General features: G+C 39.5%; 1 protein-coding gene across 6 annotated transcripts in view; it reads left to right on the top strand.

Moving 5' to 3' along the window:
- The window catches only part of Acer3 (alkaline ceramidase 3), a 103,122-nt gene that overhangs the window by 79,893 nt on the left and 5,579 nt on the right, over nt 1-17,650 (top strand). For all 6 annotated transcript variants that reach the window (NM_001401063.1, XM_087582211.1, XM_087582227.1 and 3 more), the window contains 2 exon segments: nt 14,340-14,441; nt 16,972-17,076. In NM_001401063.1, coding sequence (NP_001387992.1) covers nt 14,340-14,441; nt 16,972-17,076 — 207 coding nt within the window.

Raw genomic sequence — 17,650 nt, 5'->3', positions numbered from 1 at the left:
CTTCCTGGCATGATGATAATGGATCTGAAAATATAAGCCGGCCCCAATTAAATGTTGTCCTTCATAAAAGTTGCCTCAGTCATGGTGTCTCTTCACAGCAACCCTAACTAAGACAACTTCTTTGAGAATTTTTGAAGAAAAGTGTTCTTCAGGCATCATCATGTCAAAGGGGACCTGGCTGTTTCCAAGTTGCTCTGCTGGCAGAAGCAGAGTGATGCTAGTTGTTCACATTTATTTCAATTACTGCATTACCAAATGGAGTATACACAATTTCAAGTCTGTGCAGACAGTTTACAAGAGACTATTCATTGTTCATCTTTCTGAAATATCTACTTTACTGTGCAATTTGGAAGATAGAAATTTAAGTGATTTTCAAGAACTACCTTCCCCTCAACAAAATGTAGAAGAAAAGACAGAGAATGGAGTGGAGGAAGAAGTGCCTCAGGAAACAAGGCTGCTTTCTGTAGTGTCCTCAATTCCAGTACATGACAGAGGGAGTTTCTTGGGAAATGGCACCCTCGATCAAATCTCTTTCAGTGTGTAATGGTTAGTTACACAATGAAGGACATGTATTAAAGGAATTGATAAGAATTTCTTGGTTCTTGAGATGAAATATGAAGGTACTAAAACTCTTCTAATGGCAGAGGTTGTGCAGCCCTATGCTCCCAGAAGAGTATGCTTCCACCTGAGCAGGAACACAACAAGTTTGAAGCCACCTTGGACTACTTAACAGTACCCTCTTTCAAAAACAGAAAGAAGGGAAACCAGGCATGGTATCATGTGCCTTTGATGCCAGTTCTTGGGAGGCAGAAGCAGGAGAATCTATGATTTCAAGACCAGCCAAGGCTACATAGTAAGAACTCAGCTCAAAAGGGGTTGAGGAGCAGTTAAAAGAAATAATTAACTAAGCCTACAACTTCAAGAATTAGAAAGCAAAGGCCAGATGTGTTGGCACATGCCTGTAACCCCTGTACTTGGGAGATGCCTCAGAAGTCCAATGTTATCCTTGGCTATATAAAGAGTTTGAGGCCAGCCTGGGCTATATGGGACCATGTCTCAAAACAACAAATTAGAAATCAGGTAAATGCAGTAAACCTGAAGAGAAATGGACGATAGAAGCACTAAAGAGCACAGTATTTCAAAGCATCAGCATCAGTTTTGCATCCATCTAGCTTTAAGACTACAAGAAGTGCTTGCTGACAGGAGCCTAATATGGATGTCTCCTGAGAGGCTCTGCCAGAGCCTTACAGATACAGATGAGGATGCTTGCAGCTAACCGTCAGACTGAGCATGTGGACCCCAATGGAGTAGTTAGAGAAAGGACTGAAGGAGCTGAAGGGGTTTGCAATCCCATAGGAAGAACAACGACATCAACCAACTAGACCCCTCTCAGAGCTCCCAGGGACTAAACCACCAACCAAAGAACACACATGGAGGGACCCATGGCTCCATCAGTATTTGTAGCAGAGAATGGCAATATCTGGCATCAATAGGAGGAGAGGTTCTTGGTCCTGTGAAGGCTCATTTCACCAGTGTAGGGGAATGCCAGGGTAGTGAGGTGGGAGTGGGTGGGTGAGAGGGAGCACCCTCATAGAAGCAGGGGGAGGGGGAAAGGGAGAGGAAGAGGATAGAACTGGGATAGGGGATAACATTTGAAAAGTAAATATATAAAATATCTAATAAAAATATTGCACAAAAAAAAAGACAACAAAACCATTGTTTTAAATGCATAAAGCCACAAGGAAAAGATTCAGTAAAATCTTCAAAACTGAAAGATAGATTTCTACAAATTCATTAAATTGACCTAGAAAGCCACCTCACCTTGACCCAAGAACCTCACCTTGCATGACAGAATGTTTTTAAGTATCAGGCAGTATCAGGAACAAGAAGTTGGGAAATATCTGGGAGACATAACTAGGAATCAGGAAGTTTTTACATCTCCAAAAGTCACATTAGAAACTTGAATACAGTAGACCAGTGCCATTGAATTTCTAAAGAAAGACTTCCAACCTAGAATTCTATAGTTAATTATACTATCAACAAAATATGGAGAAAAGTATGTAATTCTATATTAAAGTTTTCAAAAGGAGTTTAAATTCAATAAGCTGTTGGTCAGGAACCCTTCTATTAGAAAATTTGTTTCACCAAAAAGAGAACACTACAAAAGGGAAGAAGTCGTGGAATTTAAGCTGGGACTGACCCAGGAAGAGAGGTGGAAGCATTCCCTAGGGAAGAAGAGAGAGGACTTCTGAGATGAGAGCTTTATACCATGAAGGCAGCCAGTGTAGAGTGAAGGCTGACCACATCAGACACAGACATTCTGAGAACTCTGCATTTTATTCCCGTTCCCCATGCTGGTAGTGTATCTCCAGAATCTTGTCTGTACTGAGCATGAATGGACCGTGTGCTGACAAAGTTCTTGCTCTCTCCTTCGCCCCCCGCTACCTGGATAACCAATGACATTCATTTCACTCCACTGAAGAGTTTTGCTTTGTACTTCTCCTGAGAGCTGAAGATGTGCTGTGGTAAGTTTAGAAAACCACATCAAGTCAGGGATGGTAGTGCATACCTGTAATTGCAGCCCTTGGTAGGCAGAGACAGGGGGATCTGGAATTCAAGATCGTCATCCACTCTGAGTTCCAGGGCTACCCTTAGCTACATGGCTGCCTTTGCCTCAAAAAACCCAAAACATAGATAAATACATAAAAATAAATCACATTTACATGCAGATATTTACAGTAAAACAAATCTTTTGAAAATCTGGTATTACTCTTTACAATTTTTTAAAAAATAGAAGATTAAAAACTATATATCTGTAGATTTACAGAAAGTAGCCTATAAAAGTCAACACTTGTTCACAATCTAAAAACAAAAGATCTTTCTAATTAGTAGTAAGAGGAATTTTCTTAGGCTTTAGATTCTGTAGCATATAAAACACCTAAGATGTGTGTTTTTTCAAATTTTTGTAGTATCTAGAATAAAATAAGATGATTTTATTGTTGCCATTTTACTGAGAATTATGCTGATGGAAGTCCTGTCTAACGTGGTGTTTGAAGATAACACAAGAATATATCCAAAAAAAAAAAAAACATGTACCCAAAAGACTGAGTGTAATTTATCAATTTTAGGTGTTATAGGTGTCTAGTCAGGATTCCAAAGAACATTCATTTTTTTAAAGATTTACTTTATCAATGTGTACACGTATGTATGTGCATATTAGTGAAGGTGCCCTTGGGTGACAGAGAAGGTATTATATTCCCTTGGAGTTAGAGCAGAAGTTAGCCACTGGATATGAGTCCTGGGAATCAAGCTCCAGTCATCTGGAAGAGCACCAGGTACTCTTTTTTTTTTTTTCTTTTTTTTTTGGAGCTGGGGACTGAATTCAGGGCCTTGCGCTTGCTAGGCAAGTGTTCTACCACTGAGCTAAATCCCCAACCCAACACCAGGTACTCTTAACCACTGAGCCATCTTTCTAGTGTGAAGTGGGTGGGAAATCACCTCTATATATTAATGGGAATGAATGGAAAGTGAAATTTTTTAATGTACAATTTGTAACATCATGAAATGTTTAGGGTAGAAATAACAAATGTGTGCCTGTTTACTGTGCTAGAGATGGTGGGACCGGGGAGGATGGAGCTGATAAATGAGGCTAAAGTCTCATGCACTAGCCAACTTTATTCAGAGAACCAGGCAATTTATACTCTGACGGTTAAGAAGAGTCACATAGTATAGTGTACAATCACAGGACAAGCTGAGCATGACAACATAAACACATAAACAACAACAGCCAGTTGTAATGAGTGATCCAAGTAAACTCACTCCATCTACTACACTTGGGAGGGCCTCTGAAACATTCCAAGAACAGTGTGTTCTTGAAGAAACTGAGGTCACAAGACTCTTGTCTTGTTTTCTTGAAGTTTTCTCACAAGTACTCAGAATTCTTTTCACCTGATTCCATACTTGGACAGTGTTCCAACATGTGCCAGATTATGCATTGAAACCACAGTTTTTTGCTGAGACTAAAGGAACTAAATAAATTGAGAAATATACTCCCTTACTGGTTAGAAAAGTCAGTGTCATTAAGGTGTCAGTTTTTCCTAACTTTGTCTGCAGGTTAAGTATAATCACAATCAAAAGTTTTTCAGGCTTTTGGTAAAAAATGTGAAATTTGCTGGGCATAGTGGTGCGTACCTTTCGTCACTGGGGGAGCAGGCCAGTCTGGTCCACAAAGAGAGTTCTAGGGGCTCCCAGTACTTGGGAGGCAGAGGCAGGTGGATCTCTGTGAGTACAAAGACAGTTTGGTCTACAGAGCACGTTCTAGGACAGTCAGGACTACACAAAGAAATCCTGTCTTGAAAAACAAAACAAAACAATAAAAAGAAAGTATAAAGAGAATTCTAGACCAGCTTGGACTGCATTATGAGACTTTGTCTCAAAACAAACAAACCGGGCCAGACGCAGAGGTTAAAAACTTTTGCTGCTCTTCCAGAGGACTCAGGTTTAAGTCTATCACTCACATATCGACTCACAATTCCCTGTAACTCCAGTCCCAGAGGATCCAATGTCTTTTTCTGGACTCTGCTAGCACCAGGAACATACATGGTGCATGGGCATACATGTAGGCAAGACACTCATAAGCATAACATAAAAGAATCCTTTTAAAAGAGTGGAGAACTCGATTCCAACGTTCACATAGGACACAAAAGACAAAGAATAGATGGAATGGTTTTTTTTTTTTTTTTTGGTTCTTTTTTTTTGGAGCTGGGGACCGAACCCAGGGCCTTGCGCTTCCTAGGTAAGCGCTCTACCACTGAGCTAAATCCCCAGCCCCCGATGGAATGGTTTTTAAAGAGAGCAGCAGCCTTAGAGGACCGGGCCAGAAGTGTGGTAGTGTATGTGCTGACCGTGAACAAGGCCCTGTGTTCAGCACCAAAAAGAGAGGGTTGGGGAGCACTTAAGAGCTTGACTTATTCTACTGTGCCAGGCAAGGCGGTGTTGTACTATAGCTGGTAAGCATAGAGTAGAGAATATCTAAATTAGACTAGCATACCATACTGGCCCGATCCTCCATAAGAATGTGTGGAGGTAACTTAATAGAAAACTAGTCATACTAGTTCTTTTGAAGCATAATGCCTCTTGGTGTGTAGCCCAAACTGATCACAAATTTATGAACCTTCTGCCTTAACCTCCTAGGTACAGGGGTCGCAGGTGTGGGCCACCATGCCTAATCCTGTAAGTGAAGATAGCCTTCAACCACATATTGTTATATGCCTGCTATGAAAGCGTATATGCCTATGTACCCTGTGTTGTCAGTCCATAATAAAAATATAACAGAAGTGAGTTATATCTGTAAATGTTAAAGCTAAAATTATTAAATTCTAGTAGAAGTCTTTACAAACTTTAATTAGGCAAAGATTTATTAGGACACAAACAATAAAGAAAAATGATAAATTTGAGTTTGAAGTTAATTAAAATTAATAAACTTTTGTGAGACTAGGTGGCATGAACAAGAACCCAAGCAGGAGAATAGCTTGACCTATAGCTCAAGGCCATCCTAGGCAATCACAGCAAGAACTGGGCTTGAAAAAAAGTACAAAATTGGTTCCTAGAGACCATGTTCAGAAAACAAAGGGCAAATCACAGACTTGGAGAGAATATCTCCAAAATATATATGCAACAGAGGATTCACCAGAATTTATAAAGAATTATTACCACTCAAACAATAAATGCCATATTGAGGAAGATATATGGATAGCAGATAATTACACAAACAATGCCCCTGACTAATTTGGGGGGAAAGTACATAAAAAACACAATGAGATACCACTGTAGTACTAGAGCTGTAACTGAAATGAAAGGGACTGACACACCCAGTGTGCATAGATTCAGAACAACTGGAATCACTTGTACATGGCTGGTAGAAATGTAAGTGAGTACCACCGCTTACCCCCAGTGTCTAAGGGATTGCCCAGTGGTACCAAATTTGTCTAACATGTTAAAGTCCCTAGTTTCATTCCATAACCGAGAAAGAAAACGGAAGGGTGAGAGATAAGAAAGGGAGAAAGGGGGATAATGCTTGAAGAGTGTCTTGAAAAGCTAAACATTCACCCATACAATTGAGCCATTCCTTTCCCACCTAGTTATGGAAGAGAAATGAGAGTATTTTTCAACACATTGTCTCAATTAGGAAAGTTCATAGATGCTTTATTTGTAAGAGTCAATAACTGGAAACAAAAATCTATCAACATTAGGAGAGCCAAATAAATTGTGCTATATCCAAGCTGTGGATTATTAGTAATAAAAAAAGAATGATGTAGTCGTATAAATGACAGAATGAACGAATCAATACCAAATGAAAGAAGCCATAGAAGAAGGGGAGCATGGAGTGTGATTCCATCCTCAGTCTCCAGCTCCCTCTTTCTCTCCCTCTCCCCTCTTTCCCTCTTACCTTCTGAGATTAGATGTTATTTTTTTTATCACAGTAGTAGTTGCATGTACCTTCTGCTCATCTGTTTTTGTCTTGAAACAGGTTCTCTCTCCCATAACCCAGGGTGGCCTCCCACCACTGCATCTTTCTGACTCAGCCTCCCAAGTCTGAGATTAGAGGTGTGAGCCTGGATTCATATGTACATTTTTGAAAATGTATTCAATTCTTAATTGTGTTTATGTGGGTGTGTCTGTGTGTGAGTAGGGGCAGTATCTTCAGAGGCCAGAAGAGGGAGTGGAATCCCTGATGTTAGACTCACAGGCAGTTATGAGCTGCCTACGTGTACTGGGAACCAAACTCAGTGTGTGCTCTTAACATTGAGCCTTCTCTGTAGCCCTTAAATGTACTTTATAAATATGTATTTCTAAAGCAGGTATGGTGGTGTATGCTTCTAATCCTAGTACATTAGATGCAGAGTTAAAAGGAGGATAGTTAAAAATTCAAGGTCAGCCTGATCAGCCTAGTGGCAGGCTAGCCAAGGCTACCTAGCAAGACTGTGTCTCAAAAAACCAAATAAATAAGTCGACTTTATTGAAGCTATAAAAAGTGATTAAGCTGCTGTTGACCACCCTTCACCTTCCTTAACAGTGATGTGAAAGAATACCTGCTTTGTAAGTGTATTTACAGTGACAGAGGGATTCCCCACCCAAATACCTCTTTATCATCTCCAAATTCCTTTACTTTTTTCAAAAATAAGCAATACTGCTTTCATTTCCTGCCCCACCATTCTGTGATTCCTGAGAGCAGCATTTTCTTTTTTTTTTTTTTCATTCTGATAAAACTTAATGGTTTTATTAGGGATTATTACGTGTTCACTGAGAATCTGCAGAATATGGGGTATAGCAGCACCCACATTCAGATGAGGCCAGTTGATCAACTTTTTTCTCACCAATCTGTGGTTTTTTTTTTTTTTATTTATTTTTTTTTTTATTAACTTGAGTATTTCTTATATACATTTCGAGTGTTATTCCTTTCCCGGTTTCCGGGCAAACATCCCCCTCCCCCTTCCCCTTCCTTATGGGTGTTCCCCTCCCAACCCTCCCCCCATTGCCGCCCTCCCCCCCATAGTCTAGTTCACTGGGGGTTCAGTCTTAGCAGGACCCAGGGCTTCCCCTTCCACTGGTGCTCTTACTAGGATATTCATTGCTACCTATGGGGTCAGAGTCCAGGGTCAGTCCATGTATAGTCTTTAGGTAGTGGCTTAGTCCCTGGAAGCTCTGGTTGCTTGACATTGCTGTCCATATGGGGTCTCGAGCCCCTTCAAGCTCTTCCAGTTCTCTCTCTGATTCCTTCAACGGGGGTACTATTCTCAGTTCAGTGGTTTGCTGCTGGCATTCGCCTCTGTATTTGCTGTATTCTGGCTGTGTCTCTCAGGAGCGATCTACATCCGGCTCCTGTCGGTCTGCACTTCTTTACTTCATCCATCTTGTCTAATTGGGTGGCTGTATATGTATGGGCCACAAGTGGGGCAGGCTCTGAATGGGTGTTCCTTCAGTCTCTGTTTTAATCTTTGCCTCTCCCTTCCCTGCCAAGGGTATTCTTTTTCCTCATTTAAAGAAGGAGTGAAGCATTCACATTTTGATCATCTGTCTTGAGTTTCCTTTGTTCTAGGGATCTAGGGTAATTCAAGCATTTGGGCTAATAGCCACTTATCAATGAGTGCATACCATGTATATCTTTCTGTGATTGGGTTAGCTCACTCAGGATGATATTTTCCAGTTCCAACCATTTGCCTACGAATTTCATAAACTCGTTGTTTTTGATAGCTGAGTAATATTCCATTGTGTAGATGTACGCCATTTTCTGTATCCATTCCTCTGTTGAAGGGCATCTGGGTTCTTTCCAGTTTCTGGCTATTATAAATAAGGCTGCGATGAACATAGTGGAGCACGTGTCTCTTTTATATGTTGAGGCATCTTTTGGGTATATGTCCAAGAGAGGTATAGCTGGATCCTCAGGCAGTTCAATGTCCAATTTTCTGAGGAACCTCCAGACTGATTTCCAGAATGGTTTTACCAGTCTGCAATCCCACCAACAATGGAGGAGTGTTCCTCTTTCTCCACATCCTCGCCAGCATCTGCTGTCACCTGAGTTTTTGATCTTAGCCATTCTCACTGGTGTGAGGTGAAATCTCAGGGTTGTTTTGATTTGCATTTTTCTCTTATGACTAAAGATGTTGAACATTTCTTTAGGTGTTTCTCAGCCATTCGGCATTCCTCAGCTGTGAATTCTTTGTTTAGCTCTGAACCCCATTTTTTAATAGGGTTATTTGTTTCCCTGCGGTCTAACTTCTTGAGTTCTTTGTATATTTTGGATATAAGGCTATATTTTGGATATCAGTTGTAGGATTGGTAAAGATCTTTTCCCAATCTGTTGGTTGCCGTTTTGTCCTAACAACAGTGTCCTTTGCCTTACAGAAGCTTTGCAGTTTTATGAGATCCCATTTGTCGATTCTTGATCTTAGAGCGTAAGCCATTGGTGTTTTGTTCAGGAAATTTTTTCCAGTGCCCATGTGTTCCAGATGCTTCCCTAGTTTTTCTTCTATTAGTTTGAGTGTATCTGGTTTGATGTGGAGGTCCTTGATCCACTTGGACTTAAGTTTTGTACAGGGTGATAAGCATGGATCGATCTGCATTCTTCTACATGTTGCCCTCCAGTTGAACCAGCACCATTTGCTGAAAATGCTATCTTTTTTCCATTGGATGGTTTTGGCTCCTTTGTCAAAAATCAAGTGACCATAGGTGTGTGGGTTCATTTCTGGGTCTTCAATTCTATTCCATTGGTCTATCTGTCTGTCTCTGTACCAATACCATGCAGTTTTTATCACTATTGCTCTGTAATACTGCTTGAGTTCAGGGATAGTGATTCCCCTGGAAGTCCTTTTATTGTTGAGGATAGCTTTAGCTATCCTGGGTTTTTTGTTATTCCAGATGAATTTGCAAATTGTTCTGTCTAACTCTTTGAAGAATTGGATTGGTATTTTGATGGGGATTGCATTGAATCTGTAGATTGCTTTTGGTAAAATGGCCATTTTTACTATATTAATCCTGCCAATCCATGAGCATGGGAGATCTTTCCATCTTCTGAGGTCTTCTTCAATTTCTTTCCTCAGTGTCTTGAAGTTCTTATTATACAGATCTTTTACTTGCTTGGTTAAAGTCACACCGAGGTACTTTATATTATTTGGGTCTATTATGAAGGGTGTCGTTTCCCTAATTTCTTTCTCGGCTGGTTTCTCTTTTGTATAGAGGAAGGCAACTGATTTATTTGAGTTAATTTTATACCCAGCCACTTTGCTGAAGTTGTTTATCAGCTTTAGTAGTTCTCTGGTGGAACTTTTGGGATCACTTAAATATACTATCATATCATCTGCAAATAGTGATATTTTGACCTCTTCTTTTCCGATCTGTATCCCCTTGATCTCCTTTTGTTGTCTGATTGCTCTGGCTAGAACTTCAAGAACTATATTGAATAAGTAGGGAGAGAGTGGGCAGCCTTGTCTAGTCCCTGATTTTAGTGGGATTGCTTCAAGTTTCTCTCCATTTAGTTTAATGTTAGCAACTGGTTTGCTGTATATGGCTTTTACTATGTTTAGGTATGGGCCTTGAATTCCTATTCTTTCCAGGACTTTTATCATGAAGGGGTGTTGAATTTTGTCAAATGCTTTCTAAGCATCTAATGAAATGATCATGTGGTTCTGTTCTTTCAGTTTGTTTATATAATGGATCACGTTGATGGTTTTCCGTATATTAAACCATCCCTGCATGCCTGGGATGAAGCCTACTTGATCATGGTGGATGATTGTTTTGATGTGCTCTTGAATTCGGTTTGCCAGAATTTTATTGAGTATTTTTGCGTCGATATTCATAAGGGAAATTGGTCTGAAGTTCTCTTTCTTTGTTGTGTCTTTGTGTAGTTTAGGTATAAGAGTAATTGTGGCTTCCTAGAAGGTATTCGGTAGTGATCCATTTGTTTCAATTTTGTGGAATAGTTTGGATAATATTGGTATGAGGTCTTCTATGAAGGTTTGATAGAATTCTGCACTAAACCCGTCTGGACCTGGGCTCTTTTTGGTTGGGAGACCTTTAATGACTGCTTCTATTTCCTTAGGAGTTATGGGGTTGTTTAACTGGTTTATCTGTTCCTGATTTAACTTCGATACCTGGTATCTGTCTAGGAAATTGTCCATTTCCTGAAGATTTTCAAGTTTTGTTGAATATAGGTTTTTATAGTAAGATCTGATGATTTTTTGAATTTCCTCTGAATCTGTAGTTATGTCTCCCTTTTCATTTCTGATTTTGTTAATTTGGACGCACTCTCTGTGTCCTCTCGTTAGTCTGGCTAAGGGTTTATCTATCTTGTTGATTTTCTCAAAGAACCAACTTTTGGTTCTGTTGATTCTTTCTATGGTCCTTTTTGTTTCTACTTGGTTGATTTCTGCTCTGAGTTTGATTATTTCCTGCCTTCTACTCCTCCTGGGTGTATTTGCTTCTTTTTGTTCTAGAGCTTTTAGGTGTGCTGTCAAGCTGCTGACATATGCTCTTTCCTGTTTCTTTCTGCAGGCACTCAGCGCTATGAGTTTTCCTCTTAGCACAGCTTTCATTGTGTCCCATAAGTTTGGGTATGTTGTACCTTCATTTTCATTAAATTCTAAAAAGTTTTTAATTTCTTTCTTTATTTCTTCCTTGACCAGGTTATCATTGAGTAGACCATTGTTCAATTTCCACGTATATGTGGGCATTCTTCCCTTATTGTTATTGAAGACCAGTTTTAGGCCGTGGTGGTCCGATAGCACGCATGGGATTATTTCTATCTTTCTGTACCTGTTGAGGCCCGTTTTTTGACCAATTATATGGTCAATTTTGGAGAAAGTACCATGAGGAGCTGAGAAGAAGGTATATCCTTTTGCTTTAGGATAGAATGTTCTATAAATATCTGTTAAGTCCATTTGGCTCATGACTTCTCTTAGTCTGTCGACATCACTGTTTAATTTCTGTTTCCATGATCTGTCCATTGATGAGAGTGGGGTGTTGAAATCTCCCACTATTATTGTATGAGGTGCAATGTGTGTTTTGAGCTTTAGTAAGGTTTCTTTTACGTATGTAGGTGCCCTTGTATTTGGGGCATAGATATTTAGGATTGAGAGTTCATCTTGGTGGATTTTTCCTTTGATGAATATGAAGTGTCCTTCCTTATCTTTTTTGATGACTTTTAGTTGAAAATTGATTTTATTTGATATTAGAATGGCTACTCCAGCTTGCTTCTTCTGACCATTTGCTTGGAAAGTTGTTTTCCAGCCTTTCACTCTGAGGTAGTGTCTGTCTTTGTCTCTGAGGTGTGTTTCCTGTAGGCAGCAGAATGCAGGGTCCTCGTTGCGTATCCAGTTTGTTAATCTATTTCTTTTTATTGGGGAGTTGAGGCCATTGATGTTGAGAGATATTAAGGAATAGTGATTATTGGTTCCCGTTATATTCATATTTGGATGTGAGGTTATGTTTGTGTGCTTTCATTCTCTTTGTTTTGTTGCCAAGACGATTAGTTTATTGCTTCTTCTAGGGTATAGCTTGCCTCCTTATGTTGGGCTTTACCATTTATTATCCTTTGTAGTGCTGGATTTGTAGAAAGATATTGTGTAAATTTGGTTTTGTCATAGAATATCTTGGTTTCTCCATCTATGTTAATTGAGAGTTTTGCAGGATACAGTAACCTCGGCTGGCATTTGTGTTCTCTTAGGGTCTGTATGACATCAGTCCAGGATCTTCTGGCCTTCATAGTTTCTGGCGAGAAGTCTGGTGTGATTCTGATAGGTCTGCCTTTATATGTTACTTGACCTTTTTCCCTTACTGCTTTTAATATTCTTTCTTTATTTTGTGTGTTTGGTGTTTTGACAATTATGTGACGGGAGGTGTTTCTTTTCTGGTCCAATCTATTTGGAGTTCTGTAGGCTTCTTGTATGTCTATGGGTATCTCTCTTTTTAGGTTAGGGAAGTTTTCTTCTATGATTTTGTTGAAGATATTTACTGGTCCTTTGAGCTGGGAGTCTTCACTCTCTTCTATACCTATTATCCTTAGGTTTGATCTTCTCATTGAGTCCTGGATTTCCTGTATGTTTTGGACCAGTAGCTTTTTCCGCTTTACATTATCTTTGACAGTTGAGTCAATGATTTCTATGGAATCTTCTGCTCCTGAGATTCTCTCTTCCATCTCTTGTATTCTGTTGGTGAAGCTTGTATCTATAGCTCCTTGTCTCTTCTTTTGGTTTTCTATATCCAGGGTTGTTTCCATGTGTTCTTTCTTGATTGCTTCTATTTCCATTTTTAATTCCTTCAACTGTTTGATTGTGTTTTCCTGGAATTCTTTCAGGGATTTTTGCGATTCTTTCAGGGATTTTTGCACTTCCTCTCTGTAGGCTTCTACTTGTTTATTAATGTTTTCCTGTGTTTCCCTAAGGGAGTTCTTCACGTCTTTCTTGAAGTCCTCCAGCATCATGATCAAATATGATTTTGAAACTAGATCTTGCTTTTCTGGTATGTTTGGATATTCCATGTTTGTTTTGGTGGGAGAATTGGGCTCCGATGATGCCATGTAGTCTTGGTTTCTGTTGCTTGGGTTCCTGCGCTTGCCTCTCGCCATCAGATTATCTCTAGTGTTACTTTGTTCTGCTATTTCTGACAGTGGCTAGACTGTCCTATAAGCCTGTGTGTCAGGAGTGCTGTAGACCTGTTTTCCTCTCTTTCAGTCAGTTATGGGGACAGAGTGTTCTGCTTTCGGGCGTGTAGTTTTTCCTCTCTACAGGTCTTCAGCTGTTTTTGTGGGCCTGTGTCTTGAGTTCACCAGGCAGCTTTCTTGCAGCAGAAAAGTTGGTCTTACCTGTGGTCCCGAGGCTCAAGTTCGCTCGTGGGGTGCTGCCCACGGGCTCTCTGCAGCGGCAGCAACCAGGAAGATATGCGCCGCCCCTTCCGGGAGCTTCAGTGCACCAGGGTTCCAGATGGCCTTTGGTGTTTTCCTCTGGCGTCCGAGATGTGTGTGCAGAGAGCAGTCTCTTCTGGTTTCCCAGGCTTGTCTGCCTCTCTGAAGGTTTAGCTCTCCCTCCCACGGGATTTGGGTGCAGAGAACTGTTTATCCGGTCTGTTTCCTTCAGGTTCCGGCGGTGTCTCAGGCAGGTGTCCTGCCGCTCCTGGGCCCTCCCCCACGGGAGCCCAGAGGCCTTATACAGTTTCCTCTTGGGCCAGGATGTGGGCAGGGGTGGGCAGTGTTGGTGGTCTCTTCTGCTCTGCAGCCTCAGGAGTGCCCACCTGACCAGGCGGTTGGGTCTGAGAGAGCAGCATTTTCTTAATGACTGCTTCCCACTGAAATGCTTAGAACTATACCTGACACATTAAGAACTTAGTATATTCTGTGATTTAGGGTCGTGTGTGTGTGTGTGTGTGTGTGTGTGTGTGTGTGTGTGTGTGTGTAAAGTTGTTGGGCAGGCATATTGGATTATCTCGCTTATGTAACAGTCTTGATGGACCATTTTCTCTCAGTACCTTTAAATAGCTAAACATCCAGCAATTATCCAGGCACAATGGTAAACTCCTATAGTCCCAGCTCCTTGGGAGTTTAAAGCAAGAGGAGTGTAGGAGCCCTGACATTGAGACCAGCCTGATGAACAACCTAGCAGGATACACTTGAAAAGCATCTTTATAAAGTGTGTAATACATGATTGGCAAAAGTGTTACTTACAGGAATAAACCAGTCTGCTCTCAGTCTCCTGAGGATTTTAGTTGCTCATAAAAATGTTGACTTCCTGCTCTCACCTCTGGTCATGATAGACTTTAAGATTGTCATGTTGCTTTTCTTTTCCCCACAGGGTTTATCCGTGGCTCAGAGGACTAGGTTATACATCCTTGACTGTCTTCTTATTGGGATTTTTATTGTGGAATGTAGATAACATCTTTTGTGATTCACTGAGGTAAGATATATTTTCATTTCTAGAAAATAAATATGGAACCATTATATTAAGCAGAGACTTTAATAGGCATGTAGAAACAACAAGTCTTAAAATGAAATGTTACCAATGTTGACACTGTATAACACAGTAAAATTAAACTCTGGGAATACCTATTTAAATTGCCTGAAAGTTTAAACCTCAGAATATTTTATAATCTTGGGTCTTTTTTGTATTGTGTGCATCACAAAACTATACAGTTAATCACAGATTTACTCTATCTTCGAAGACCACCTAAGCAAGCTGGCATGGTAGCACATACCTTTAATCCAAGCACTTGGGAGATAGAAGCAGGCAGATCTCTGTGAGTTCAAGGCCAACTTGGTCTACAAAGTGAGTTTCAGGACAGCCAAGGATATCACACAAAGAGATCCTGTCTCTAAAAAACAAAAACTAACAAACAAACAGAAACAAAAAAGAAAACTACTTAGTTTGCTTCATCAAAAAAAAAACAAGAATGATTTGTAATTGGCATTTGAAATCCATGTAAAACTTTGTAAGAAAGGTGTCAATCAATAATATTTTGACTATTTGGAAACTCAGAAGTTGAATGACCTAGTCTCTACAGCAAATCAATTACAGGAGGAAAGAAAGAGAGAGGTATAACCTAAGATTAAAAGACATAAGAGAGTGCTGGAGAGATGGCTCAATGGTTAAGAGCACTGACTGCTCTTCCAGAGGTCCTGAGTTCAAATCCCAGCAACCACACAGTGACTCACAACCATCTGTAATGAGATCTGATGCCCTCTTGTGGTGTGTCTGAAGACAGCTACAGTGTACTCATATATAATAAATGAATACATCTTTAAAGAAAGAAAAGACGTAAGAGATATGGGAGCTAAGGATATAGCTTATATGATTAAGTGCTTGTCTAGTATGTATGAGACCCTGGGTTGGATCACCACCAAAAACAAAACCAAGGAGTGTAGGGAAGCCACTGATTTACAGCATTATTAGCTTTTTGTGATCTTGATTCACTATGAAAACATAAACAGAAATGTTAAACTCAGTTAATAATTAACTATTTTATACTAAAGGGTTATTACTAATACTTTAGATGTGAAAATAGTATTGTAGCTATGTTTAAAAGATTTTTTTCTAGTGACATACACTGAAATATCTAGTGATAAAATATGATACCTAGAATTTTCCTCAATATAATGCAGAGGAGAGATATAGATGAAGGTTCAGATGACATGTATTTAGCATAATTTATTAATTATCGAAGTTGGGTAATAGATGTATTTTTATTTTGCTTACTTTTGAGGAGAATGTTTCTGTTTTTGTTGATAATTGGGTTTGATTTTGGTTTTTTTGAGACAGGGTCCCACAGATCAGGTTGGCCTTGAGATCCCTAAGTAACTAAGGATGATCTTGAATTCCTTATCCTTCTGCCTCCATCTCCCAAGAGCCACCACATATGGCTCGTACTTTGCATGCCGTTGCACATGTTTGGATTCTCTTTAAGTTCCTGTATTAAAAAGTTTCGCATAAAATGTGAAATTTTCAGTGTAGCTAAGTAAATATATACTTTTCTTAGAGCTATGTAGTAGGAAACAGTTGTGTAAGTAAATGTAGACAAGTAAAGACATTTCTTGCCTAAACACTAAGATTTAGCTGGATATGGTAGTGCATGCCCCTAATTCCAGTACTCAGTCAGGAGGTTCAGGACGTGAAAGTAGACTGACTGCGTGAAACCTGGGTGTAGAAAGAAGAAAGTACGAGACCAAGATCAAGGTGCATGCTTCTGAGTTAGAAATATCCAGCACAGTGCCTAGGAGAGTGAAGCCTTTGTACTGAGCGAATAGTCGTTTCTGGGTCTGATCCACTAACTGTAGTTGGGCCTCGGGTTGGCATTCCACAGTGGTATTCTTCTCTATTAAATATTAGTATGATATATATTTCTTTAATCAAAAGAATTTGAGACCCATCTGAACTACTAGGTGTCAACTTGGGAAACTAAATTAATCAAGAATTTTTTAAAGTTCCTGCCATATATAGATTTGCTAATGACTGCTTCCTGAGCTATGAAACCATAGATATTAAGGAATTCGTAGACTGTATAGTGGTATACTGAGGTGAGAGAAAATGCATATGCTGTCTCCTGAGCAGAGAGCAAACTGAACTAGTGTTTCTCAAAGTGTGCTCCAGAAAACAGCTGTGCCAGAGAATAAGCATTACCTAAAAACAAGCTCCATGGATTAGTGGTTACCTGGAACAAAATGATAGATTCTACGGTAAGATGTTTCAAAGCCTTTAATTAATTATATGTATTATAATTAATAAGATGTCAAATTGTTTTCTATGTTAATTTGAGTCATTTCTTCTTAAGTTCATGGAAATATTGTTCGTTCCACAAAATACTTCTAGAAAACAATACAGCAAATATAAAGAAATTAAGTAATTGCCACATTTTAGAGTATCTCAAAATGTAATATTGTCAGCACTGGTGTATCTTCATTGTAATATTGTGGTTTCCTCCTTCTCCACACAGGAACTTTCGAAAGACAGTGCCCCCTGTCCTAGGTGTTGCAACGCAGTTTCATGCATGGTGGCATATTCTAACTGGCCTGGGCTCTTATCTCCACATCCTTTTCAGGTAGGAAACAAAAGCTTTTGAACCTAGTACTGGAAGAATTTGTTTTGGGTTTTTTGTTTGTTTGTTTGTTTTGACTTTACACTTTAAGTAGGAAGGTGTAAATATAAAATAATAGAGACAGAATCGGGATTTATAGTTCATTGTTGCCTGAAACCCTCTGACTTCTGCACACATATGACACACACAAGTAAACACACATACGAATACCCCCGGTACATTTGATTTAATTTTTTTTTTAAATGGGAAAGGTTAAGAGATCAGAAAAAGAAAAAGCAAGCTGAGCACACTGGCACGTGTCTGTGGTTGCAGTCCTGGGAAAGTAGGGGCCAGATGATTGGGAGTTGGAAGTTGAGAGGTCATTCTCAGCTGTACATAGTGAGTTTGAGAGCAGCCTTGTTCATATAATTACCTGTCTCAAAACAACAGCAGCAAGAGAGTTCCTATTATTTGAAGTTTGAAAAAAAATTAGATAAATGTAAGAAGGGAGATTTTAAAATAAAAATATAAAAGCTTTTTAAAAATAAGGTAAAGCAAAAGTATATATTATAGTAGAAAGGAGAGAAAAGGGAAATAC

This window comes from Rattus norvegicus, chromosome 1 (assembly GCF_021556685.1).
Source record: "Rattus norvegicus strain SHRSP/BbbUtx chromosome 1, alternate assembly SHRSP_T2T, whole genome shotgun sequence".
Lineage (NCBI taxonomy): Eukaryota > Metazoa > Chordata > Mammalia > Rodentia > Muridae > Rattus > Rattus norvegicus.
The sequence above is the reverse complement of the archived record's forward strand: the minus strand, read 5'-3'. Positions and strand labels throughout refer to the sequence as shown.